Genomic DNA, 26,796 nt, shown 5'->3' with positions numbered 1-26,796 from the left:
GTTTATTGTCAGTACTCTTTACAGGTGAAAGAAGTAGAAATGCCCCATTCTAGGAAATTGTACCGTTTAAAATACCACACAGATTGCAGTTCTATGAATTGCATCTATGGAGTGGTATGCCCATGTGGATTATGGTACATCGGGTTAACCACTAGGAAGATAAAAGTTAGAATTTTACAGCACTTAAGTAATATTCGTACCACGCAGGCTGAAGCCCCTCTGGTTTCCCATTGGCTTGATTTAAATCATGGTGTACATGAGTTGCACTTCATGGTTTTGGATCTAATTAAAGTTAATAGGGGTGGAAATGTTCCCCAATTACTGCTTAGGAAAGAACAACGCCTCATATTTGATTGGGATACAGTTGCCCCACGTGGGTTAAACAAGGAGATAGAGTGGTTGAACATCTAGGAGTGGATATAAACGCTGGGCTTCCGTACATGCGTCATGGTGCTAGTCCTTTGGTTGCTGAGTATTCAACCATCTGGAAGAGCTGAAAAATGAGTGGTCAGTATTGTTTTTTGATGCTTTTTTTATATGTAGATTGATTAGTATATGAATATAGGGTATGTAATTTGTATGCATTGTTATTCTATGTAGAACACAAGACCCCTGAAGACGCTCAGTGAGAGCGAAACATGATCATGTCGGGTCCTTTTTTGGCTATTTGACTGCTCAATATAGAATATTCCTTGGTTTGGGGGAATTCACGATTAAAATCACAATAGGACAATATCTGGAACGTGGACACCTTTTGGAACGCGGAGTTCTGGATAGTGATGAGGTGGTTAACAAAAGACACAACATTACTTTGTTTGAACGCTGTTCAATAAGCCTCTACTTCATCATTGAAGAACAGTTCTAGTTTGATGGGAACTACAATATAGTAACCCGTATACGAACATATATTTGATAAAGTGATGAAGATTATATATTTGTAGGCTTGAAACGATTATTGTAATAGTGTCTAGGTTATATGTTTTAGATGCTCACAGTGATATTAACCCTTTTGTGTGTAGTTAATGTGGTTTACAGGTATGGATGAGTAGTATGGATGTGAAGATATGTTAGGGATGAGTTGATTGTTTGGGAAGAGCTGATTGTATTTTATAACAATGTAATACATTTGATGCAAATTTATAGGTATTTTGTAATTGAATTAATAAAGGGAATTAATCTGTAATATTAATACAGTTGTTAATGATTTTGATGTTAATTACTGAGATTATCAGTGGTTTCTGATGTTCTTATTAAAGATACTTTTTAAAACCTGCTGCTTAGCTCCAGTACCAGCATAACTTGGTTTACAGAGTAATGGCAGAAGTAATTCCAAACAGAAACTAATTAGATAATTAACAGGTATGAATAAATTTCACCGTCTGTGTTCATTTCCTAGCCTTGAGTCCTGCAAGACCAGTCTCGACCAATAGATTGTGTTTCTCTTCGGAGTAGCTGCTTGGGCTTCCACCTAAGAAGTCGCTTGAGCATATGTAAAACTACTTTGTGTACTGTAGAATATACACCAACTCAATAGTCTTAATCCACCATGCTATGAAGGATCTAGAGACAACTTGTCTTCTGCGCAGTCCCTGAAACAATAGAAAACTACCTATTTTCTGGGGGCTATTTTTTTAGAGGCTGTATATCACAGAGGCCTCAGCAAGATGCAAGAAGGAAAGAAAATGTATATAAGGGGAAATAGAACTAAGGATGTGGGGCCTCAGTGTGTCTACACTAGTAGGTGGACATATTGATAGCTCCCAGGGAAAACTCTGTTTATTTGCTATATGTTATACTCTATTGGGGTCTTTATTTTCTTTAATATCTGACTAGTTGCTTATTAGCTTCTTTATATTGGCTTCTCTGAATAAACATTTATTGAATCTAATACTTATTTAGTAGCCAGAGTTTTTTCTTGCCTGGAGTTCTGCCTGGGAAAGTCAAGATTTACTCGAGGGTCTAGCCCCCCAGACCTCCAGAAGGCAACTTCTGTCTCTCAGGCACAGACAGGACTGCCACTGGCGCCCAGCGTGGGGCATTGAGGGTGCTCTGCCTCTGGTGGGTGACCTCCGTCCGCAAGGTAACTTGGTGGGCAAACGTCCCCAGTCAGTCCTTTAACGGACAAGAGGGGTTTAGGGGTTCAGATTCCGGCTGAGGGGAGAACTATTATGAAGAAAAAGGAAAATTGAAGGGAAGAGCGACATGTATTTTTTTATATTTTTCTGTCTTTCCCGGGTAAGTGTGATATATACTATATTTGGTATAAGTGCAGGTAATTATGCTGGTGTCTTTTTTTTTATTTTATTTATAACAATTTTACACATATACTCAAGTATTCAACTTGTTTGAAAAGTGGTACATTTCACATCATATATTCAAATTTAAGTAGCAACTGATTGAAATGAAAAAGAAAAAAAAATTATTAAATTGAAATCCCCACTCAAGTCCACAATATGGGATTCAAGATGATAGAAAGTGGAATTATTCAAACAGAAATACATTTCTAAGAACATTGATTTGAGAAGTTTACAGGTTACACTATTCGGTGTTATAAATTTTCTATATCTAAGGGGAAGATGACATTTTCAAGTTTCCTTATTTTGTCTAGACACTAAAAAAGCTGTTAGCTGAGCTGGTTCAAAAAAAACATATTTAAGGGATTGGTATTTTACCACACATTTACGAGGAAATCTAAGAAAGAAAATTGCACCCAGCTGTAACACTGCTGGTTTCATCAAAAGAAATTGTCTTCGCCTCTTTTGTGTCTCACGAGAGACATCGGGAAATATCTGAATTTTTTGGCCTACGAACACTTTGTCCTTATTTCTAAAATACATTTTCATTATCCATGACTTATCTGGTGGCAATGCCACCGTCATTATCAATTGTTGTTGGAATAACAGGATCATTGTCCGAAGATTCTAGTATAGCTGATATATTCAAAACTTGCTTCTGGTTTTCTTGATTTAATACTGGTAGATAATAAACCTGGGAAAAAGGTGGAATCATCTCTTCTTTAACTTCAAATATTTCCATTAAATATTTCTTTAACATGTCCCTTGGAGACTTAGACAATTGTCTTGGAAAATTTAATAAACAAAGGTTGTTACTCCTAACTGAATTTTCCAATGATTCTGTTTTTTTTCTCAGGGAGATCAAGTCTTTAACCATAATCTCTTGTTGAGTATGGAGTTTTTTAACTTCCAAAGTCATATCATTATCCGTTTGCTCTAATTTTTCAACTTTAGTGTCCAAAACTTTAGCTTTTTGTTCAAGAACTAAAATGTCCTGATTCAGTTTATTTACTTGCGGAGCAAAAGTTTTTCCTAGACCCACTATCAAAGTCCATAGCGAATCTAGCGTTACTTCAGCTGTTTTTTTTATTTCAAAGGAAAATTGTGTGGGTAGTACCTCTTTCTCCAAAGATTTCTCCAGTATCAAACTTTCAGCTTCTTCCACCTTCGATGGAATAGGTGTTCGCGTCTGAGACCTCAGCTCACATACAACCGGATCTATTTCCTCCCGGCTCTGTCCACTTGCACCACTTTGGGAAAGCAGGTCCAGAGACGCCTCGGTTGGTGTGCTGTACCCCGCAGGTTGCGGGGGTGGTTCCCTTAAGTCAGGGCTGAGCATCAGCTCGAGCCCAGGAGAAGCTTCCGGGCCTCCACTCGCACCGGCGCTACTCAGCTGGCTGCCTTCCGACATTTGAAGCGCCGAAGTAGTTGGAATAGACGCTGCCTGAAGAAGCGTTTGAATGTCTTGAGAGGTAAAAACTTGCCGTCGCGGGGCTTTGGAGGCAGGACGGCCCCGTCTTTTCGGCATGTTTGAAAAGTTCTAATTCAGAGAGTAACCTGCTAACGTCTCAAAGGTGCGGCCATCTTGAATCCGGGCCTCCAGAGAGGAGGAGTTTTTTCTATGCTGGTGTCTTTTTATTGCTCTGCTGCTTTTCTCTAGTGAAGTATATTCTTGCATTTTTATTTATTTGTTACATTAGTATCCCACATTTTCCCACCTATTTGCAGGCTCAATGTGGCTTACATAGTACCGTAAAGGCATTCACCAATTCCAGTGTAAACAGTTACACGGTGATGTTATGGTAGAATCAGTTTCAAGTAGAACAACATATTGGGGAATCATATAGAGGAAGAGTTACGTTATGTCCATTATGTTCTTTGGTTTCGAAGTGTTGCAGGGTTCAGGTATTTAAGTAGGGTCGGTAGGGTATGCTTTATTGAACAGGTAAGTTTTTAGTGATTTCCGGAAGTTTAGGTGGTTATATGTTGTTTTCACAGCTTTTGGTAGTGTGTTCCATAGTTGTGTGCTTATGTAAGAAAAGCTGGATGCATAAGTTGATTTGTATTTGAGTCCTTTGCAGCTTAGGTAGTGGAGGTTTAGATATGTTCATGTTGATCCGGATGTATTTCTTATTGGTAGGTTGATGAGCTCTGTCATGTATCCCGGGGCCTCGCCGTAGATAATCTTATGTACCAGGGTGCAGATTTTGAAGGCAACACGTTCTTTGATTGGGAGCCAGTGCAATTTTTCACAGAGGGGCTTGGCGCTTTCGAATCACGTTTTTCCAAATATAAGTCTGGCTGCTGTGTTTTGAGCTGTCTGAAGTTTCTTTATGAGTTGTTCTTTGCATCCCGCATACATTCTATTGCAGTAATCTAGGTGGCTTAGTATGTATCAGGTTCCGGAATGTTTCCCTCGGGAAGAATGGTTTCATGCGTTTGAGTTTCCACATTGAGTGGAACATTTTCTTAGTTGTAGATTGTCACTCTGGCTGCTGGACAGCCCTTTACTTATCAAACTGTTAACTAGAAATTTATCAGTATGACTTCCCCATTAGAGACAGTTTGTGTAGCAAATCCAGAGGAACAGAAAGAGATTATAAAGTACAGTGTGACATGGGTTAAGTGAGAAAGATCCTTTCTTTCAATGGAATAGTGGTTTGATGTGCCTTCTTTAACTTGCTTAATGAACAAAAAAAAAAGGAAAATCATTAGTAGAACATTTAAAAATGTTTTATTTGTGGAAGCAGGAATCTGATAAACTAATGGGAAATAAACCTCCCCCTTATAACCTTCAAAGGCAGGGTTGTACCCTTCTCTGACAGACGTACCAAAAGTTGTTGAGGGTTAGAAGCCTATTTTGCTTGACGATAGTATATCTGCTTCCTCAAAATTACCTGAAACATAGCTAGCAGCCCAGTAGTAAGTTTGCAACAGGGACCGACCACTTTATCTCCAACTAAGGGAAGTACGGGCTCTATTCCGGCTTCTGCTGCCCCCTTGGCTGAGTCTAGTGGTACCTCCACTGTAAAGATTCATATCCCAAAGACGTTGCCAGCTCAGTCTACCTGGCAGTATATTCGGGGACCTGTGGAGATTTTTTCTATCAAGGATCCATCCAGGGGTCCAACAGGAGGTGAGGATATAGATAAGGCAAGTGATGAGGGATGGGATGCAGATCGTGAGGTAGTGATAATGAATAGGGATCCTCTTTTTGGAAATCTAACAACCCAGGAAGATGAAATTACTCCCCAATGGAGGGAAAGGTTTCATGACCCTCTTGACATTAGTGTCTTTGTGTCTAATGTTACAGAATTGGCTGTGCGTACACTGACCCCTAACGAGCTTGTCACTCAGAGGGAAAAATCAGATTATTTTGTAGACCCCTGGGTAGATAATCTTGCAGGGTGGACAGAGTCATTAGGTGATCAGATCCCCCCTTATCCCAAAGGTTCACTTGAACCACTTCATATGAATACTGCACGAAGGTGCATTACAGGAGGTATAGGAGATCCAAGTTGGGACCCCAGATATATGAAGGCAGGATTAGAAATATGGGAGAAATATGCTAAGAATAGCACTTCCTCCAACCATCCTAATGTTAAGCAGTTTCCTCTGTTATATGGTAAGTCGGTTCCAAATCGCCCCACTCCAAAGAAGTATATTCCTTGGACTTTCACTGATTTAACTATGTTGATATCCTCCCTCCCGCCTATTAAGCAAGGAGCAAATGCCTGAATCACTGCTTTTGAGTGGTCCACTGCTGGTACCAATTTGTGTATTGGAGATCTCAAGACACTCCTTGCTCGCTTACCAGGAGTGGATCCTGTTGCTATTTTAGAAGGGCAAAGATGAGTACAGTAGTTTTAAATAGTGCTGCTCATGACAGTGTGTCTTTTAATCCATATCGCCAGCAAGTGTGGGCAGCACTTAGGGAAATGTTCCCCCATGTTAGAAATTATACTAAGCTGTTAAATATATTGTGGGATCCCAGCACCAAAACTATATATTCATTTATAACCTCTTATCAGGAGGAATGGCAACGTCAATTTGATCAGCCATTTGATTCTTCAGATAATTTCCCTTTCTTTATTCAAAATCTCTATAAAGCCATGCCTGAGTCTGTTAAGAGAAAACTAGATAATATTGTAGGTTTAGATACTAAACCCTGGCTACATGTTTATGCCACATTAATTCATTTTTGTCAGCAGTATAAACAGGAACTAGATAAGCCACAGAAAAATGTAGTTCAGTTGCAGAGCAGGGTTTGTGCTATGCAACTGCAGGATGTTAAGAGAGAAAAGAATGAGGCAGCTGCTATGGCAGATAGTGATCAGGAACAAGACAGAGAGAGAGAGAAGTTTAGGTCTTTGACTAAGGCAGTTGAAGCCCTGTAAGAGACAGGACAGTCCAGACTCTAACTCTGACACTGATGATGAGAAGATGTGGACGAAGCATTCTTCCACGTGTGTTTTCAGGGAGCACAGATTAATTGGAATACACCTTCAAGGGGAAGGGGAATGTGTAGGGGACCCATGGGACGCCAGTCTGGGGACTAAAGTCTGGCTGGCACTGGTAGGAGAGCAAGTACTTATTGGGAATGTGGTAATAGAGGACATTTTGCTTATGAATGTAGACAGGGACGAGCAGTCAGACCACCACCACAAGACACCCGAGGACCAATACCCCAGTACTGGGACCCAGCAGACCAGATGCAGCAAGGTAGGGAAAACTGACGTCTTGCGGTGATGCGGGTACAAGCAGGGGTGGAGGAACCAATTATTTTCATAAACATTAAAGGAACACCTTTACCTTTTCTTGTAGATTCCGGTGCTACCTGCTCAGTGATAACCACTCTCCCCTCGACGTTCATCTGTCGGATGAGACAGTGGTTACTACTGGGTTTGAAGGGATGGATCAGCGAGTTTTTGTAACAAAACCCTGTAACATACATTGTTCAGGAGAGACAGTGATGGCACCACTGTTATATTCCCCAACCTGCCCTTTCAATTTACTGGGCAGGGATTTGCTGACCAAATTTCAGTTTAAAATTGACTTTTCTCCTTCTTCCCCTGGTGTACTGGCATCACCCATGTATGTAGCACTTGTGCAGCAAGCCCGTAAGATCACTGACACTGGTAGTGCTTTTCCTTTGCTTGGCCATGATGGGGTTTGGGCTACTCCTGATTGCCCCTATGGGAGAGTTAATTCTGTTTCTTCTGTGATTCTGGAATTGCGCCAGGAGGGCACAGGTCCTCACCGATCCCAGTACCCTCTGAGTCAAGCTGCCACTGATGGCATGGCTCCTGAAATTCAAAAATTACTGGCACATGGAATCATTGAGCCTTGCAGTTCCCCTTTTAACACTCCTTTGTATCCTGTTCCAAAAGAAGAAGCTAAGTGGCATATAGTCCACGACCTGCGGGCTCTAAATGATTTGGTGGTTCCAGAATTTCCTAATGTTGAGAATCCTGCTACAGTGTTGCAGTCAGTTACTTTGGGGCAATTTCATACAGTATTGGACTTATCTAATGCTTATTTTTGTGTCCCTTTGGATGCACAGAGTAGACCATTAACTGCTTTTCAGTATAAGGGAGAGACATATCAGTGGGCTAGACTGCCACAGGGGTATGTAGAGAGTCCTTCTGTATTTTCACGTATTTTAACTCATGATTTAGCTCCTTTCAAAGATTCTTTGCCAGAAGGGGTTACACTATTGCACTATGTTGATAACTTGTTACTCTCTGCTGGCAATGCAGAGACCTGTATGGAATATACGCATAAATTATTAGATCTTTTAGAGAAAGCTGGGTATAAAGTTAATCCTGACAAAGCACAGATCTGCCAACCAGTTGTGAGCTTCCTTGGTTATACCTTGGGAACTCATGGCCGTTCTTTTACATGTGCTATGCATCATACTTTATCTGAATTAGCTGTTCCCCAGACATTGCGTGATTTGAGAGCTCTGTTAGGTTTTTTGAATTTTTGTAGGCTGTGGATGCCTTTTTGAGGCATCACCTCCGTGGGAATCCCCAAAGTGGGGATTCAATAATTTTATCTGATAATGACAAAGAAGTTATTACCCTGTTAGTTCCTCTTATTCTTGATTCACCTACTCTATCTTTTGTAGACTTAGATGCTTCAGTTGATTTGTATGTATGTGTATTCTGGTCCCTCTGGTTGGGGAGCGGCTGCTTCCCAGGCAGAGGGCTCTGGCCTTCTTCTCAGAATCTTTTTCACCTGTGGAGATGGCTTTTTCTCCCTGTGAACAAGGTCTCATAGCCTGTTCCCAGGCAGTTTTAAAATTACATGCTCACATTTCTGGCATACGTGTCAGAGTCCACACCTCTCATGATGTCAGAGCTTTATTAGCTAACCCTCAATTATCATTTACTCAGGCATGTATGGGGAAATGTGTGGCTGTGTTACTGAATTCAGCAGTACCCTTAAGAAAGGAAATGCATTTGAGTTTATTGCAAATTTACAGATTTGCAGATACAGTGTCTATTGATCATATTTGTGGAATTCATACTTTGCCTTTACCTTGTAAAATTAGAATAGGCACAGAGCCCTTAGGAAATGGTCAAATATGGTTTACTGATGGTTCTGCAATGGATTCTAAAGTAGTTTTTTCCATTGTACAATATATGCCTGATGATACTATCCTAACATTGAAGACATATGTGTTGCCATCTGGCTTTTCAGCCCAACAAGCTGAACTAGCTGCATTGGTTGCTGTTTTACAAGAAGTTCCTGTGACTATTCCCCTTACCGTTGTCTCTGACTCCCATTATGTAGTGGCTTCTTTACATGAGCATCTACAGAAGTGGAGTAGACAAGGTTTTGTGTTGGCTTCTGGGGATCCTATACAGGCTATAAATCTATGGCTGTAACTTTTACAACTTTTAATTGCTAGATCAGAAGCTGAAACTGACACTGCTACTGCTGTGTGCTGGCATCCTGCACATGGGAAATTAGACTTGGTTAGCTCGAGGCAATGCCCTTGCTGACATAGCAGTTCATGCTGTCGCTACTTATATTGTTTCTTCTTTTGCAGGAATCACACAGACTAGAAGCACTGTTAATTTATCAAATGCTTTTCCCTCTATCTCTGAGTTACAGAAATTTGCTCCAGCAGAGGAAATCGGACACTGGGCACTTCTGGGTGCTAATCAAAGTTCTGTGGGTTGGATCAGTCCTAATGATTTACCTTGCTGTCCGCGGAATGCTTTAACTTTGCTGCTGCATGAGTTACATTATCAATCACACTGTTCTGCAGATACCTTGTATACACAGTGTTCAAAATTGGTTTGGGCTCCTGGCCTAAAAGTTAGATGCCATGATATAGTACAGGCTTGTTTTGTTTGTAACACCACTGTGCCACGAAGGGGCCCTAATATTCCTTTAGGACTTATCCCTCGTCCGTCTGGTCCTTTTCTGGAATGGCATTGTGATTTTACAAAATAGAGATGAACTAAAGTGATGAATGGGGACATTGTGATTTTACAGACATGCAGCAATCCTGTCAAGGGAAACGTTACCTATGCATCTGTTCATACACCCAGTGGTATGAAGTGGAACCATGTACAAATGAGCCCTTACGCCAAGCCCCCTCCCTACCCCTCTTCAAATCCTTGCTCAAAGCCCACCTCTTCAATGTTGCTTTCGGCACCTAACCTTTATACCTTTCAGGAAATCTAGACTGCCCCTATTTGACTGACTGTACATTTGTCCTTTAGATTGTAAGCTCCTTTGAGCAGGGACTGTCCTTCTATGTTAAATTGTACAGCGCTGCGTAACCCTAGTAGCGCTTTAGAAATGTCAAGTAGTAGTAGTAGTACAAATGAGACAGCTTATGTCATGGCAAATGTTTTGCTGGCTTCTTAATTCCTCGTTTTGGAATTCCCCAGCAAATTGTCACTGACAATGACAATCATTTCCTCAATGCCCTACTTCAAGCATTAACACAAGATTTGTCTTTTGATTGGAGGTATGTGTCAGTTTATTCTCCTACTTCAAATGGATTGGTAGAAAGGTGTAATGGTCTGTTGTTTATGTCTACTACATCACAGACTTGGCTCCAAGCCCTGACAGCAGCACTTTATGTGCTCTGCAACACCCCTTTAAGGAGCTGATTCATTGTCTGTGTATGTTCGTAATTTATAGACTGCAACACAACAACTCACATGTCTGCATGAGTTACCATCTGTTACTACCAGTCCTGTTTACAAGTACCATCCAGGTCAGTTGGTCTATCGTAAGAATTTCACCCACAAGACCTGGACAGCTCCAGTCTACACGGGCCCTTATCATATTGCCACTGTGACTCCCACTGCAGCCATTCTTGAGGGGGATACTACCTGGACACATTTGAGTGACCTATGCCCCTGCCCAGATACAGCTCTCACTCCATCAAATTCCACTGAGCCACACACTTCTATGGACTCCATGAACTCTGTTGATCCTGAGGACTCTTAGCTGTGTACTTATTTTCTCACCTGTTGTTCTTCAAATTACAGAATTCTGGACTCTGATTATAGCATTATTTGTCTTTTAGTTTTTGTTACCAGTTTCCTTAGTCTCTACTGTTTTTACTCAGGACTAGTGCTTTAAATAATGCTGTTTATATATTTACTCCTACTCCTTCTTTCCCCCTATTTTTTCCTTCCCAGTACTCCTTCACACTCAAATCTTTGGCTTCACTCAGTCCAAGATCTCATGGGCCAGATTAATGTGTCTTCTCCATGCATAGTTTGCTCTTGTTTTTCTCCCTATCCTACTGATGTCCCTGCCATTCCTGTCCCTGTATCACTTCCTGATCTCCTACCTCCATATTTCCCACACCCAGGCTCCTGGGATCAAGATTACACCTGGTATTCTTTTTACAATGCTTCTTCCCCCTCTGAACCTTTCTTTGCTTATCCTTCTTTTGGAGTTTTTTGTTTTCATAGAAACCTTTCAATTTCTCTTCCCATTCCCTGTCACTATACTAATGTCACTTCCCCAGACCTTCAAACTCCTTTGTGGTTGGTCTCTCCTGGCACTCCTATGTGTCCTCTTACTATTGATTATGACAGCGATGATCTTAATGATCCTCCTGCCCCCATACTTACTATCTCTCCAACAAATGCCTCATGTTTCCCCTTCTATCTCTATAAGTTTTCTTCTTGTGATAATTCCAGTGGCGTTCCTAGGCTGCCTGACACCCGGGGCAGATCGCAGACGTGCCCCCCCCCCCCCAGTGAAATTACCCCCCACCGGTGAAATTACACCCTCCCCCCGGGTGCATTTTTACCTGCTAGGCGGGTGCCGCGCGCCTGTTGGCCGAGTCCGCTCGTTCCCTCCCTGCTGCTCCCTCTGCCCCAGAACAGGAAGTAACCTGTTCCGCGCAGAGGGAGCAGCAGGGAGGGACCGAGCGGACTCGTCCAAAAGGCGCGCGGCATCCCCCCAGCGGCGTGCACCCCGGGCGTACCGCCCCCCCCCCCCCTTGGTACGCCACTGGATAATTCTTTTTCTCCTTGCCTTGCTTTTGATGGTTGGCACCTTTTATGTGGACCAGCTCCTTACCCTACCTCTTCTCCTTGGGATCAAGGTTCCCATTATGGCTCTCCTCACTTTCACCCTTATTATAGTGCAATATTTTTTGGTAAATTTCACTATCCTCTCCTTGGTCATTATTGGCTTTGTGATAATGTCCTCCACATGATTTTACCTTCTACCTATGATTTCTGTGTTCTGGTTACGTTGAATTATTTCCCTAAAGTTATCCCCTTACATAACTCCCTCCTCTCACCCTCTTTCCTTTCTCACCGCTCTAAACGTGCTCTACTCAATCTTCCATCCTCTGTTGCTCCTGAAGATGAAGCTATTGAATTAGCACTTCAATATATTAATTCCACATATCCATTGACAAAGAAAAAGCTTGTGGCCCTATCTTCCACTGCTTGGATTCCTATTGCAGGATATGGCTGGATATGGCTACTCGGATATAACAAAAGAGAGGGAACGAAGTACAAACTAAAGTCCAAACAAAAAAAACAGCACCACGGGCCTTTAAAAATGGAAGTGCCTTGGTGCTTTGTAGCTTTTACTATATGAGACGTGGGGTAAGGAATAATATATTGTAGAGGAATATATTCGAGTTATTCCCCAAGTTTTCCACGTCATCACTGTGACCCCTGACGCAGGTGCTAGTCACCGAAACACGGCCCGTGTCGGGTCTTTTTTTTTTTTTTTTAAATTTGTATTTATTTATTGGTTTTGTATAATAACAAACATGTTGCTTATCGAACAGTCATTCACTGATACAATCCAAAATATTCCCGTCCCCCTCCCTCTCCCCACCCCTCCCTCCCCAGCCGATTATACATTTAAGTTACATGTCATGTGGGTTAAGCTCCGATATTGAGTCCATAATTCTGAAGATTCATTATAACGTCCCAATCTTTTGTCCGTAAATTTCTCCATTTCACCAATCAAAGATAGCTTCAAGAGCCAGTCCTCTTCTGAGGGTGCCTCTAATTGTTTCCAATGCCTAGCTATGACAGTTTTTGCTGCTGCCAAACACATTCTTTTAAACCGGCTCTGCCATTTAGCTCCTCGTCTATTACCCAATCCAAGCAAACACCATTGAGGTTCACATGGGAAAGGCTTCCCCGTGTGGGCTGCTATCTTTGTAGCAACATTTCCCCAGAAGACCTGTATTTTGGCACAGGACCACCAAATGTGTAGATAGGTCCCCTCCTCATCTCCACATCTCCAACACCATTGTGATGTCCCTGGAAACATAACATGCAATCTGTGTGGGGTATAATACCATCGTGACAGGATTTTGAAAGCATTTTCCTTTATCAGCACACAGGTTGAGGCTTTAGTAACCTCAGCCAAAATTGCCTTCCACTCGTGTGCTGTAAATTCCTTATGCAAATCCCGTTCCCACTGAAGCATATAAGGACATTTCTCAAAGGTCCTTCCCCTTAAAAATTTATACAATATAGAGATAGTACCTTTCATTTTCCCCAAGGAGCTCCACATGTTCTCTAGGCCCTCAAACTCCTCCGGGTCCGCCTTCAACCACCCTTGTGTTTGTATATAATGTTTAACTTGTATGTAGAAGAATTGTTCAGTATCTAAAATCCCATTTTGCTCTTTAAGCTCTGCAAAGGGAACCATTTGTCCATCATCCATTAGATCTCTAAAACAAATTATCCCCTTCTCTGCCCATCTCCTTGCCACCGGATGACCCATCCCTATCTGAAACCCTGGTTCCCCCCCAATGTATGCGTAGGATGAGGTGAGCCTGGACTGCCACAGTTTGCTTCTAACCACTGCCCACAATATTAAGAGGTGTTGCACGAAAGGATTGGAAGTCAATGTTGTGTACATCCTACGTGGATAGGAGGCCCAAAGTACTGATTTTAGACATTGATTCGGCACCATAGATTGATCAAGTTGGGCCACCACTGAAAGCCTATCTTGGCTCCATGCGGAGATGAACTTTAATTGAGCAGCCCAGTAATACCATTTGAGGTTTGGAACCCCTCGTCCCCCCAAATCAACTGACTTCCATAACAACTTTCTGCTTTGCCTAGGCGCTTTGCCCTCCCAGATAAATCTCAAAAGAGCTCTCTGCAATTTCTCCAACTCTCCCTTAGGCACCAATATTGGTAATGTCTGAAAGAAGAATAGCACTCGAGGTAAAATATTCACTCGGACAACTGCTATACGCCCCCACCATGACAGCCATTTCCCCGTCCATGCTTCCATATCTGCTCGTACCTGTTGAAAAAGTGGTATATAGTTCAGATTAAATAATTGTGAGATCTCTATAGGTATCCTGACCCCCAGATATTTAATCTTATCGTGCCTTACACGGAATGGGTATGTTCTCATGAGCTCTTGCATCCAAGCCTGTGTAATGGAAACCCCCAACAACTCCGATTTGTCATAATTGATCTTAAAGCCCGACATGCGTCCATACTCTGCTAAAGCTACCATCAGGTTCGGAAGGGTCAATGCAGGACTTCCCACAAAAAAATAACACGTCGTCCGCAAATAATGCTAATTTGTGTTCTATAGTCCCAATTACTATCCCTTTTACATCCGCAGATTCTCGAATCTTCTGCGCTAACGGCTCTATATAGAGCGCGAAGAGCAGCGGAGACAATGGGCAGCCCTGGCGAGTTCCACGTTTTATCTGAAATGTCGACGTGTACCCACCATTGATTTTTAATCGAGCTATTGGCCTTTCATATAACCTATGGAGCCATCCCAGTAGACCAGTCCCAACTCCCATATGTTCCATAACTTCCCATAGATAGGGCCACTCCACCCTATCAAATGCCTTTTCTGCATCTGTACTTAGCAAAGTGACCGGCATATCTTGTCTCTTAGCCTCCCATATAACATGCAGTGTACGACGTACATTATCTGCTACCTGCCGGCCCTTAACAAACCCAGATTGGTCAGTATGTACTAATTTTGGTAGGATTGCACCTAGCCGGTCTGCCAACACTTTTGATAATATTTTTATATCTAGATTGATCAGCGAGATTGGTCTATAGGGGTCCCTTCCTGGCTTTAAAAGCAGAGATATTCCCGCCTCATGCATACTAATGGGCAATGACTGACCCTCAAAACAGGCATTACCCACTCTCATCAACAAAGGTCCCACTTCCCCCGCAAAAAGTTTGTAAAATCTGGCGGAGTAGCCATCCATTCCCGGGGCCTTTCCTCCCTTAAGATTCTTAATGACTCCTGTGATTTCATCAAGACGAAATGGAGCTTCCAGCTTACGGCTCTCCTCGCTAGTCAGTTTGGACAGCCCAAGTCCCTCAAAACTCTGCCGCACCTCAGCAGCTTCCAACCCTATTTCTCTTTTGTAGAGCTCTTTATAAAAAGTTAAAAATTGAGTTCTAATTTCGTCATCCCTGTAATATAGCTGATCCCCTGGGCCTTTAATTTTTGTAATGGTATGATTTCTCTGCCTAGCCTTAAGGCAATTGGCCAGCATTTTCCCTGACTTATTACTATATTCATAAAATTTATGTTGGAGGAGCTTCCTCATAAATTCCACCCGCACTATTTGTAGCTTTTCTAGTTCCATCCGGCACCTCCTGAGCTCTTGCAAGTCTTTTGCCAAACCCCCCGCCTGGTGTTGTCTTTCCAGATGAACCAGTCTGGATCTCAAATTGAGTTCCGCTGCTTCTCTGGCGCGCTTTTTACGAGCCCCCCACTTTATGAGATGCCCTCTAACCACCACCTTCAATGCATCCCAGAGCGTCCCATCTGAAACCTCCCCCATGTCATTGCTTATGCAGTAAGACTGGATCACTTTACGAATATCTGCACAAATTTTGTGGTCTCCCAGTAATGACTCGTTTAATCTCCAGAAGAGGAGCCGATCTTCCTCCCTCCACCCCTTCAGTTCAAGTTCTACTGGAGCATGGTCTGAAATACTAATGGGGCCAATCTCAGAATCTAACACACTATCCCAGAGTGTGCGACTGCACCAAATCATATCTATTCTAGTATATGTAGTTTGTGAATGAGAAAAAAATGTATATGTCTTTTGGCCTGGGTGTCTGAGCCTCCAAACTTCAACTAAATCTAACTGTGAAGTCAATTGTTTTAGTTTTTTTTACTGTGGGTCACATTTATGCTGCCTCCTCCTCTAGAATGGTCCATTGGTGACATATATGTGTTAAAATCACCTCCTAAAATCATATGACCTTGTTGGAATTGGGAAAGTTCCTCTGTCATTTTATCGAAAAAGTCCCCCTGCCCCACATTCGGAGCATATACATTCACAATAGTCACAGGTTTGCCATATATAAGTCCCTTTACCGCCAAACATCTGCCTAGGACATCTTTATAAATATCATCAATTATAAATGGTATACCTTTCCGAACATAGATTACAAGCCCTCCCACTTTTCCTCCTCTTTTATCAAAATGAGCTATACAATCAGCAAAAGATTTGTGCTTGAGCAAATGAGCATCACCACTCCTAATATGTGTTTCCTGTAGCATTACTATATCCCAATGAAGCCGTTGCACCTCCCGAAATACAAGACTGCGCTTTGATGGGGAGTTCAACCCATTGACATTCCATGTACCCACTTTTAACCCCTGACCCCCCTCCCCCTCCCCCCCCCCCCCCCCCTGAAGTAGCTGGTAGAAAACCTGCCAGCAGATGGTTCTGAGGAAGTAACTCCTCGCCAGAGCAGACTATTATTAGGCTTCGTATGAAAAACCCCCAATTGCAATACACTGTTTCAATCCTTATCCCTCTCTCTAATCTTGTCTTAATATTATTGCTAGCCAACATAAAACATATGTATTAACAACATTTCAGGAGCGACATGAAACTGTCACCTAAAATAAACATGTTCAACCAACTGATTATATAATTAACACTGTATGGTATGCATCCAGTTCTCACTATCGTGTGTTCAGGTCCCACTCTTCTTTGGAGATCCTCGAGGACTTGTTTCCTTTCTGGATCCCACTCGCTGCCATGTGGATGCCATGCGTGACTGATTCGCATTTGTAGAGGTTGATCCAGAAGCTTCTGGTGGCAAATTCTTACAGCCCAGATCTTTCAATATAGTCCACGCCTCTCCTAGCCGTGACACCCTCCGGGATTGACCTCCAACTGTAAATTGTAATCCAAAGGGAAATGTCCATCTATATCTAATGTTGGAGTGTTGAAGATATTGAGTAAGATCTTTAAATGATCTTCTACGTTGTAGGGTGCCTAATGCCAGATCTTGAAATATCGTAATTTTCTGGTTTTCCCAGAGGACATCACCCTTAGCTCTTGCTTTTCTCCAGATCATGTCTTTGACTGTATAACTTGAAAAACAGACGATTATATCTCGAGGTTGAGAGGACCTCCTGGGTCCCAGGCTTCTATGTACTCTGTCAAATTGGATTGCAGGATCTCCTTGTTCCTGCTGGATCTCTGCAGTCTCTCCCAGAATAAGAGCACATATTTCTCTAATGATTTTAGCACAATCCATATTTTGATCAGTATCTGGTATGCCTTTAAATCTGAGGTTACTTCGCCGTGAGCGATTTTCCAAGTCCTCCAGGTCTAATTCCATTTTAGCCTTATCCTCTTTCAGGGATTGAAGTTCTGACTTTAACTGGTGCACTTCGCTTCCCACGTGCTCCAGTTCACCCTCTGCCTGCTCCATTCTATGCCCGATTTCCCGCATGTCTTTCTGTAAATCTGTGACTGCCTCCTTAATCGTCTTGCGAACAGATGACATTTCTGCTTTCAAGGCTTTAAACCATCGAGCGACTTCTTTTTTGGTGATCTCTGTATCGCTATCATGTTGTTCCATGAGGCCTTCCGCCTCCGATTCGGAATCTGCGGCCGCCATTTTGGCGCGTGTCATGTGCGATATGTTGCCGGAGTTCGCTGCTCCGTCGCGCTTCTCCGCCGTGAATTTAAATTTATCTAATTTTTTCCGGGTCGCCATAGGCTTGTGTTGGCCGCTGTGTTTTTTATCTGGAGGTCGAATTTTCGGGGTTTATTCGCCGTTTTCGCCGTCGCTCTAGCAGAGCTCCGGAATCATGCGTCCATCCCCGACGCTGACGTCACTTCCTCCCCCCGTGTCGGGTCTTTTTGTCAAGGCTCATTCATTAAAGAACTGTGTTCCATTTTTAAAGGCCCGTGGTGCTGGTTTTTTTTTTTTTTTTTTGGATATGGCTACTCGACATCTTCAATCATTGTTATTACTGCTCTACAAGATCAGATCAATGAACGGAATATTGTTTCATGATATGGGCTTGGATTATATTTTTGCTGCCCAAGGCGGCCTTTGTACTGTGCTTAACTCTTCTGAATGTTGTACCATAGTTATAAATCGAACACATATTGTTAGACATGCCATGGATAAGATTTTACAGCTTGCTAAACTTAATGTTGATGATTATAAGGGAGGTCTTGATTTTTCCTGGTGGTCTGCTTTTACCTCATGGTGGGGGTTATTAGCCTCTTGGTTAAGCCCCTTGCTAATTTTTTGTGTAATATTGATTATAGCAGGTCTTATGTTCTGTCTTCTGTTTTCCTGTGCTATGACTGTTTGCCGCCGGATCATGGCGACTGCAACCACTAAGGTAATGGTAATCCATGCTCCAGCCCAGCTTCCCTCCTCTCATGTTTGTTTATTTATTTATTTTATTTTATTTATTTATTTATTGCATTTGTATCCCACCTTATCCCACCTATTTGCAGGCTCAAAGTGGCTTACATAGTTTTGTTATACACAGTTAATCTTGGATGTCAGGTACAATTATTGTTGTGCAGAGATTAATTAGGGGAAGAAGTAGACAGAAGAAGGAAGGAATTTAGTAGGAATATTAAATGATGGGTTTTCTTAGACAATGGGTTTTCTGAGGTGGATTAGTACAGTTCTGGGTTTTCATTGTAAGCTTTGTTGAAGAAATATGTCTTGAGGGATTTGCGAAAGATAGCTGTTTCGTTGATTGTCTTCAGGTGTTCTAGGTAGTGCGTTCCATAACTTCGTGCTCATGTAGGAGAAGGTGGTATCATGCATCGTCTTGTATTTTAGTCCTTTGCAGTTGGGGAAGTGCAGGTCAAGAAATTTGCGGGATGATTTTGAGGCATTTCTGGGAGGTAGATCCACAAGGTTTAACATGTAGATTGGGGCGTCTGCGTGAATGATTTTGTGTACCATTGTGCAGATCTTGAATGCAATATGTTCCTTAAGTGGGAGCCAGTGAAGTTTCTCTCTTAAGGGTTTTGCACTTTCATATTTGGTTTTTCCAAACATGAGTCTGGCCGCAGTATTTTGGGCAGTCTGGAGCTTCTTGATGTTCTGCTCTTTACAGCCTGCATACAGTGCATTACAGTAATCGAGATGACTTATCACCATTGACTCTACCAGGGTGCGGAATACGTATCTCGGGAAGAAAGGTTTAACTCTTTTGAGTTTCCACATGGAATAGAACATCTTTTTCGTCGTGTTTTTCACGTGAGCATCGAGAGTGAGGTTTCGATCTATGGTTACTCCTAGAATTTTCAAGTATTACGAAATAGGCAAGGAACAGTATGGTTATGGTAGGGAAGCTTTTTGTGTTATGTTGTGAGGTGAGAACAAGACATTGTGTTTTCTCTGCATTTAGTTTCAGTTGGAATGCATCTGCCAAGGAGTGCATTATTTGGAGGCTTTGGTTAATCTCGTTGGTAATTTCATTACATCGTGTCTAAACGGAATGGAGATCGGGACGTCATCTGCATATATGTAAGGGTTGAGGTTTTCAGTTGCTAGAAGTTTAGCCAAAGGTATCATCATCAGGTTGAAAATAAGATTGGTGAGAGGGGGGATCCTTGGGGTACTCCACTTTCAGGTGTCCAGCGGGGTGATCTGTCCGCTTTTGTTGTTACTTGGAATGATCTTGTGGTCAGGATTCCTTTGAACCATTTGAGAACTGTGCCTCCTATTCCGAAGTATTCCAGTATATGTAATAGTATTTCATGGTCAACCATGTCAAAGGCACTGGACATATGTCGAACTGTAGGAGGAGTATGTTGTTGCCCCTTGCAATTTCTTGTTTAAACGAGTTCATTGCAGACACTAGCACAGTTTCGGTACTGTGATTTGACCGAAATCCTGATTGAGACTTGTGGAGAATTGAGTGGTTATTTAAGTATTCAGTAAGTTGTTTTGTTACTATGCCTTCCATGAGTTTGGTTATGAGGGGGATAGATGCTACTGGTCAATAGTTGGTTAGGTCCGTTGTTGTTTTTTTTAGCATCTTTTGGTAGCGGTGTGAGTAGGATATTTCCTTTGTCCGTGGGGAAAAGTCCATTTTGAAGTCCATGAGTTTGGTTATGAGGGGGATAGATGCTACTGGTCGATAGTTGATTAGGTCCATTGTTTTTTTTTTTTAGCATCTTTTGGTAGCGGTGTAAGTAGGATATTTCCTTTGTCCGTGGGGAAAAGTCCATTTTGAAGTCTATGATTTACGTGATTCGTGATGTCTATTTTGAATTGTTTGGGTGCTGATCTTATTAGACTGCTAGGGCAGATGTCTAATTTACATTGTGATTTGGCGTATTTTACAAGCCAGCGTGAGATTTCCGTTGATGAAAGTGTGTCGAAGTTGGTCCATGATCGATCTGCTGGGTGTTCTCCAGGTTTTGGGTCCAGGCATTCAAGGATATTTGTGTAATTTGCTTTATTGCTGGGTATCATGAGTCGAAGCTTTGTAATTTTTTCCTTGAAGTAATTTGCAAGATCAGTTGCTGATGGGGTCTCTGTATTGTTAGAGGTGACCGTAGTAGTGTTTAGTAGACTGTTTACGAGTGAGAAGAGTTTGTGTGTATCCTTGTAATTTGGTCCTATTTTGGTTTTGTAATATGTCCTTTTAGTTTGTCTGATCGTATATTTGTATTTTCTTTGTAGTTGTTTCCAGTCTTTGAGTGTGTTTTCGTCTTTTTTCTTGTTCCATGCTCTTTCTAGTCTTCTTACCTGTGTTTTTTCAGTTCTTCGTTAAACCATGGTATTTTTTTCTATGTGAGGTTCTGGTTTGAAGTGCCGCTATGTTATCTAGTATTGTTCTGCATCTGTTATCCCATTCTTGCAGAAATTGGGGTGAGTCTACAGGTGTTGTCCATTCGTCTGTGTAGAAGTGTTGCCAGAATATTAGTGAGTCAATTTTGCCTCTCGTAGTATAGGTTTGTTGTTTTTGTTTTGTCTTTTTTGTTTTCCAATGGAGGGAAAGGTTTGCACTGTAGTGATCGGACCATGGCCTGGCTCTCCATTTTGTGTCTATTAGTGTGAAATTTGGTTCTGATGAGAATTTGTGGGTTATGATGTCTAGTGTGTGACCTTTCTTATGGGTGGGCTGTGTGTTTGGCCAGTGGAGCTCCCATAATTGGAGGAAGTCTTTGTATTCACGTACATTGCTTGCGTTCGTATCTTCAAGGTGAAGATTGATGTCTCCTGCTATGAGAAGGTTCTGGGTGGACATACAAGTATTCGATATGAACTCCAGAAAGTGCGTTTGTGAGTCTTGCCAATTGCCCGGGGGTCTGTAAAATAAGATTAGGTTTAGGTGATCAGTTAGGTTGGGGTGGTTGATTCTGACTGAGGCTATTTCGAGTTGGGGAAGAATAGATTCCGCTATTGTTGTGACTGTAAATTGAGATTTATAGATTATTGCTATGCTTCCTCCTCTTTTTCCTTCTCTTGTCCAGTGGGTAATTTTGTATCCTGGAGGACAGAGCTCTGATATTATTGGATCTTTGGGGCCAAGGATTCAAGTTTCGCTGATAAGAAGGAAGTCGAGAAGATCATCTGTGATCCAGTCGGTTAGTGTCATGGTTTTATTGACTGGCGATCTGGCATTGATGTATCCTATTTGTATTTGTTGGTGGTGTTCAATTGGGTTTGAGGTAGTGGTAATTTTAATCAGTTGTCTGTCTTCTTGATGTATACGTTTGTTAAGTCCTTTCATTCCTTTCTGTTGATGGTGATCGTGGCTAGTAGGTTTTTCGTGCAATTGTTTGATGTTTTGGATGGTCATGTTGTGTATGGGTTGTGTGAGTGGTTTGTGAATTTTGGGGGAGGTGTTGTCTATAATCAGGTTTGTGGGTGTGTGATGAGTTAGGGAGAGACAGTAGGTAATTATGAATAGTAATTTGCTGGTGTTCATATCAGTGTTACTTATTTAGTTAGGTTCAGGATGTAGTGTTAGTCGACCTTTGAGTTATAGTTAAAATGTAATATTATTCTAAGAGATGCCTAATCAGCAATTAAAGTGCATTAAAGATCTTGCTTCATTGTTTAGAGGGTAGAGGTTGGAGAGCACATCAGACATCATTATAATAGTAGTCATTACCGTATTGCTATAGTTCATCACTATAGAGAGTGCTGCCGTAAGCAGTATGGTAATATGCAGTCTGTATAGGCAGTGCAGTATAAGCATTACAGTATGAGCAGTGCAGTACAGTATGGGCAGTATGTTATAAGCAGTACAGTATAGCAGTGCAGTGTGAACAGTACAACTTAAACACTGGGCATTACAGTATACACAGTACAATATGAGTAGTGCAGTATAAGCAGTACAACTTAAGCAGTAAGCAGTGCACAGTGTAAACAGTATACGCAATGCAGTATAAGTAGTACAGTATTATCGTTAGGCGGTATAGAGGACTACTGATCTAACAAGGTGTCTCAAATAGTTATTTAGCATGCATCGAATCCTGCAGCAAAGCCAAGCAGTGTGTTGTTGGATTGTTATTAGAGAGTGAGTTAGACATTCATTAAATTAGAGTAATCAAACGGGACACTAATATAGTCAAGTATCGATTCAGTAATAAAGTAGAACAGTAAGTCAATGATTGTGCCCTGTAGACATTAGAAGAAAGAAAGGAAAAAAGGAAAAAAAAAAGTCTTACAGCATACTGCAAAGCAGGAAGATGCAGGTGTAGGTCAGCAGACAAGTAGACCCGCTGAAAACCCCTGAGGTCCCATCTGGGCAGAGATGTGCAGCAGTAGAGAGTGCAAGTAATTTCAGTGCAAGCTGGAATTATTAAAATCTTCCACCTTGGTTCTGTCAGCTCTTCTCCTGGCGCTGAGGTGCACGGTGATTTGGCCTAGCAGATCTGTAGGGTCGGTCGTGGGCCGCGTTCTTTAACCCTCATGGTGTTCTCTGTGGGTGATCCAACGTCGTTCGCTTCTCGGATGGGAGTGTGGTCGTCGTTCTGTGCTTTAGTAGGGCTTCTTGCCACCAATATTGTATTGGTTCTTCCCCTGGCGCTTTGGGTTGCGGCGAATTATCTGGGTCAGGCGTGGGCAGCGTTCGGTCCGCCTCGTGGTGCTTCACGTTGTGATTTGGAGCCTGTTCGGCTCAAGGGCAGTGCGGCACTATGGGGATAGGCTGAACCGTTCCGGTTCGTATTTGGGCCTCCCAGGTGTGGGCCGCATCAATGGAGGTCAGTCTTCGCGCGGTTCTCAATCTCCCGGGGCTCTGGCAGGTTCCGATCACCGTTTCCGGGATATCAATTCTGCCTGGGGAGGTATTCCGCCTCTCCGATTCCAACAGGAACTTAAATCGTGGACTCGCCGAATCAGTTTTGTCAAGAGTTTCACGCGGTTACCTAGTCTCCCTGGGCTCCGTTGGTTAACTCCGTCCGATCACCGCTCTCCGGGGATACTGATCTTGCCTAGAGAGGTATTCCGCCTCTCCGAAGGCAATGTGGGATTCAGATCGTGGTTTTGACGGGGCAGTTCTATTTAGAACTCGGTCTCCGGCGGAGCTCCGTCTTAGCGTCCGTTCAGGTCGCCATCTTGGATACAGTATGTTCCCTTCTAAGGGTAGATACAGACTATAATTTGCTTTGGGGTCCATCACTTACTTCTCTAATGAGGCCTCTAAAGCCTGAAGAACCTAGTCATAGTGTGGGCCCTCTGCTTAGTTTGAGGCCTCACAAGAGGGGAGATGTATATTACAGAGGCCACAGTAAGATGCAAACCCTCTATATTTCTAGTTTATTATTTTAATACAGTATAAGCTATTTTTGCTTTTCTTAAGCTGGGAGCAGACGAGTTGCAAAAGAGGTATAAATGTGCTTTTTCTTAAATACCTTTCTTGGGCTGTGGTCTGACCTATGCTAACTTGTGATAAGTTGCTGGTCAGCAAACTAAGAGCCAGAGACTCCTATGACTAAGGACGCCTGCTGTATCCAGATAAACAATCAGAGGGAGAAGTAAGGGGGTGTGGGCAAAACTGTAGGGTAAACCAAAGGGTGGAGGGGGCTAGTAGGATGACTGTGCATACCAAGAACATTAGGTCAACTCATATCAAATGAAAACGCATGCTTTATATGACAGATTTTAAACTGTCAGAAGCTGGAACTGGATTTTTGCCATAAAAGGAATAGAATGTTCTGGAAAGATGCATATTCATTAAGTAGGAAGGAAGAAGAAGGAAAGAGAATGTATATAAGGGGAAATAGAACTAAGGATGGGGGGCCTCAGTGTGTCTACACCAGTAGGTGGACATATTGACAGCTCCCAGGGAAAACTCTGTTTATTTGCTACATGTTATACTCTATTGGGGTCTTTATTTTCTTTAATATCTGACTAATTGCTTATTAGCTTCTTTATATTGGCTTCTCTGAATAAACATTCATTGAATCTAATACTTATTTAGTAGCCAGAGTTTTTTTCTTGCCTGGAGTTCTGCCTGGGGAAGTCAAGATTTACTCGAGGGTCTAACCCCCCCAGTCCTCCAGAAAGCAACTCCTGTCTCTGAGGCACAGATAGGACTGCAAGGCATATAAGCATACTTGTTGCTTTTATTAAATAGTCATGTACTAGGTGCCCCTCTTATAATATTATACTCAAGGGGGGCAATTCTATAACTGGGCTCCTGGTAGAAGCCAGTTCTATAAAGGAAAATAGTTGCCTGCTTCTATTATAGAGTACTAGGGATGCCTACAAGTTAGGCACAAGCACTTATGTCAGCCATAGAACTGGTGTATGTGTATGTGCTTAGGTGACAAAGAAATGCATATAACTTATAGTACTCTTTCCAGACTCATTCCAGACTCAACCCACCTGTGAAATATGCACAGAATTAGGGGGCATTTAGTGTTTAAGCATGTATATGCACATATACCATTATTCTACTAAATTATGCAAGTAATTAGCATGTAACAGTGCATAATTTACAGAACTTCCCTGCACGTGTGCAACTGTACTTCCAACAAACAGATGAAGTGAGACTATGTAGGAAAGATATAACATCAAGCTGTGCTGGGGATAAAACAAAGCTCTACTTGCAAGGGGGCAAGAAGGAGATGGAGTAACACTGTACCTGTAGAAGAGGGATGAAGTCTTCCTGCTCCAAGCAGTTGCTATCTGGCTTGGCCAAAAGGAAAAGAAATCTGGAAGCATCATCATGACATATCTGCAATACTCTTGAGAGAGAGAGAGACAGACAGACAGACAGACAGACAGACAGAGAGAGGATTTAGCATTTGCTGCTGTGCAGAATGACTCATGCAGGTATAGAGCATATAGTATCCTGTAGGTCTATGCTGGATATACAACACATAAGCTGGGCCCAACGCACCATTCACTTCTGTACTGGCTGAATACTGGAGCATCATTTCAAGAATATGAAGAAATAGGTTACCCAGAGAACAATGGTTTCATGATTCTCTACTTCCCATTGCACTATCCCCATAGTGACACTGAATTCTGCATACTCACTTTCTCCAAATGCCTACGAATGAATGTACAGAGACAAATCCTGTCCTCTCTCCTCCTGCTGCATTGAACATAGGGGCTTTCCAATATAAAGGGCAGCCACAGGCCTGAAAACAAACCAAAGTAAAATGTAATAAGAACAGAGTACCCCAGAATCCTCCCCCCTCCACCTCCCAAACTATTGATCACAAAATTGAAATATCGAGCCTAAACTCCATATATGATCTTTTGTTTTTATCTTCCTCTGCACACCCTCTCTTCTTACTCTTTCCTATACGATTCTCATCAAAAAGCCATCCCATGATGCTTTCAGCATTTTTCTATTTTCTTCACCATATACAAAGGCAGGTGATGCACTGTACTGTGGAGTTATGATGCAGAATGTAGAGTTTATTATTAATTTCTATGATTTCTTTTTTTCAGAAAACCAATAAAATTATTTTTAGAAAGCTCACAATTTTGTTAACAGCATAACAATAATAAAATGACCAAATATAAGCATAAATACAATCAATGAGATAAACTTGGAGATAGTAAATTGAATCCTAGTAAAAGGGCTAATGAGACCAGAACTGGAAAAATAAGCATTTAACAGCACTGTCGAACAATCATATAACAGAAAAATTATAAATGTCAGTAAATATGAAATGATACCATAATAGGCAACATGGAGAAACATTCATATAACATAGACATGCCTCTCATGTTGTCAATACAATACCAAATGAAACAACTTATAAAGGCACATATTATAAAATTCAAATAACATAACACGCCGTTTGTATAATACAATGAAGCATCATAACAGGCAGCCAAGGGAGCAAGTGCAATTGAGACATATATAAGGGCAGTGGAATACCTAGCGTATTTGACACCCGAGGCCGATCATTTTTTTAACACCCCTCTCTATATGAAAAAATTATTTAGTAATAATCCACGAGTCACACAACAAGGGTGTACCTAGGAAAAGGCAGCATCTTAAACACTGCAGTGAGCACTAGAACATCAGAACACCCATGGTAAAACTAAACAAGCCAGGTTAGTAAACATGATCCTGCCAACAGAAAACCATATATTTTTCACAAACGTAGAACACAGATACACCCTCACCCAGTACAGAATAAGTAACCACAAACTAAAAATAGAAATATGTAGACAAAAATTAAACTGAACCCCTAAAAAGCCAGATTCTGCATTCAATGCAACACCACAGTAACAGTGATGCATGTCCCCTAGCACTGTGCAAA

At 41.9% G+C, this 26,796-nt stretch overlaps 1 protein-coding gene across 1 annotated transcript in view; it reads right to left on the bottom strand.

Annotated features, from left to right (window-relative positions):
* The window catches only part of PPP2R3A (protein phosphatase 2 regulatory subunit B''alpha), a 1,495,967-nt gene that overhangs the window by 1,087,571 nt on the left and 381,600 nt on the right, over positions 1 to 26,796 (bottom strand). The window contains 2 exon segments of the mRNA XM_030217215.1: positions 25,155 to 25,257; positions 25,553 to 25,656. Coding sequence (XP_030073075.1) covers positions 25,155 to 25,257; positions 25,553 to 25,656 — 207 coding nt within the window.

This window comes from Microcaecilia unicolor, chromosome 10 (genome assembly GCF_901765095.1).
Source record: "Microcaecilia unicolor chromosome 10, aMicUni1.1, whole genome shotgun sequence".
NCBI lineage: Eukaryota > Metazoa > Chordata > Amphibia > Gymnophiona > Siphonopidae > Microcaecilia > Microcaecilia unicolor.
The sequence above is the reverse complement of the archived record's forward strand: the minus strand, read 5'-3'. Positions and strand labels throughout refer to the sequence as shown.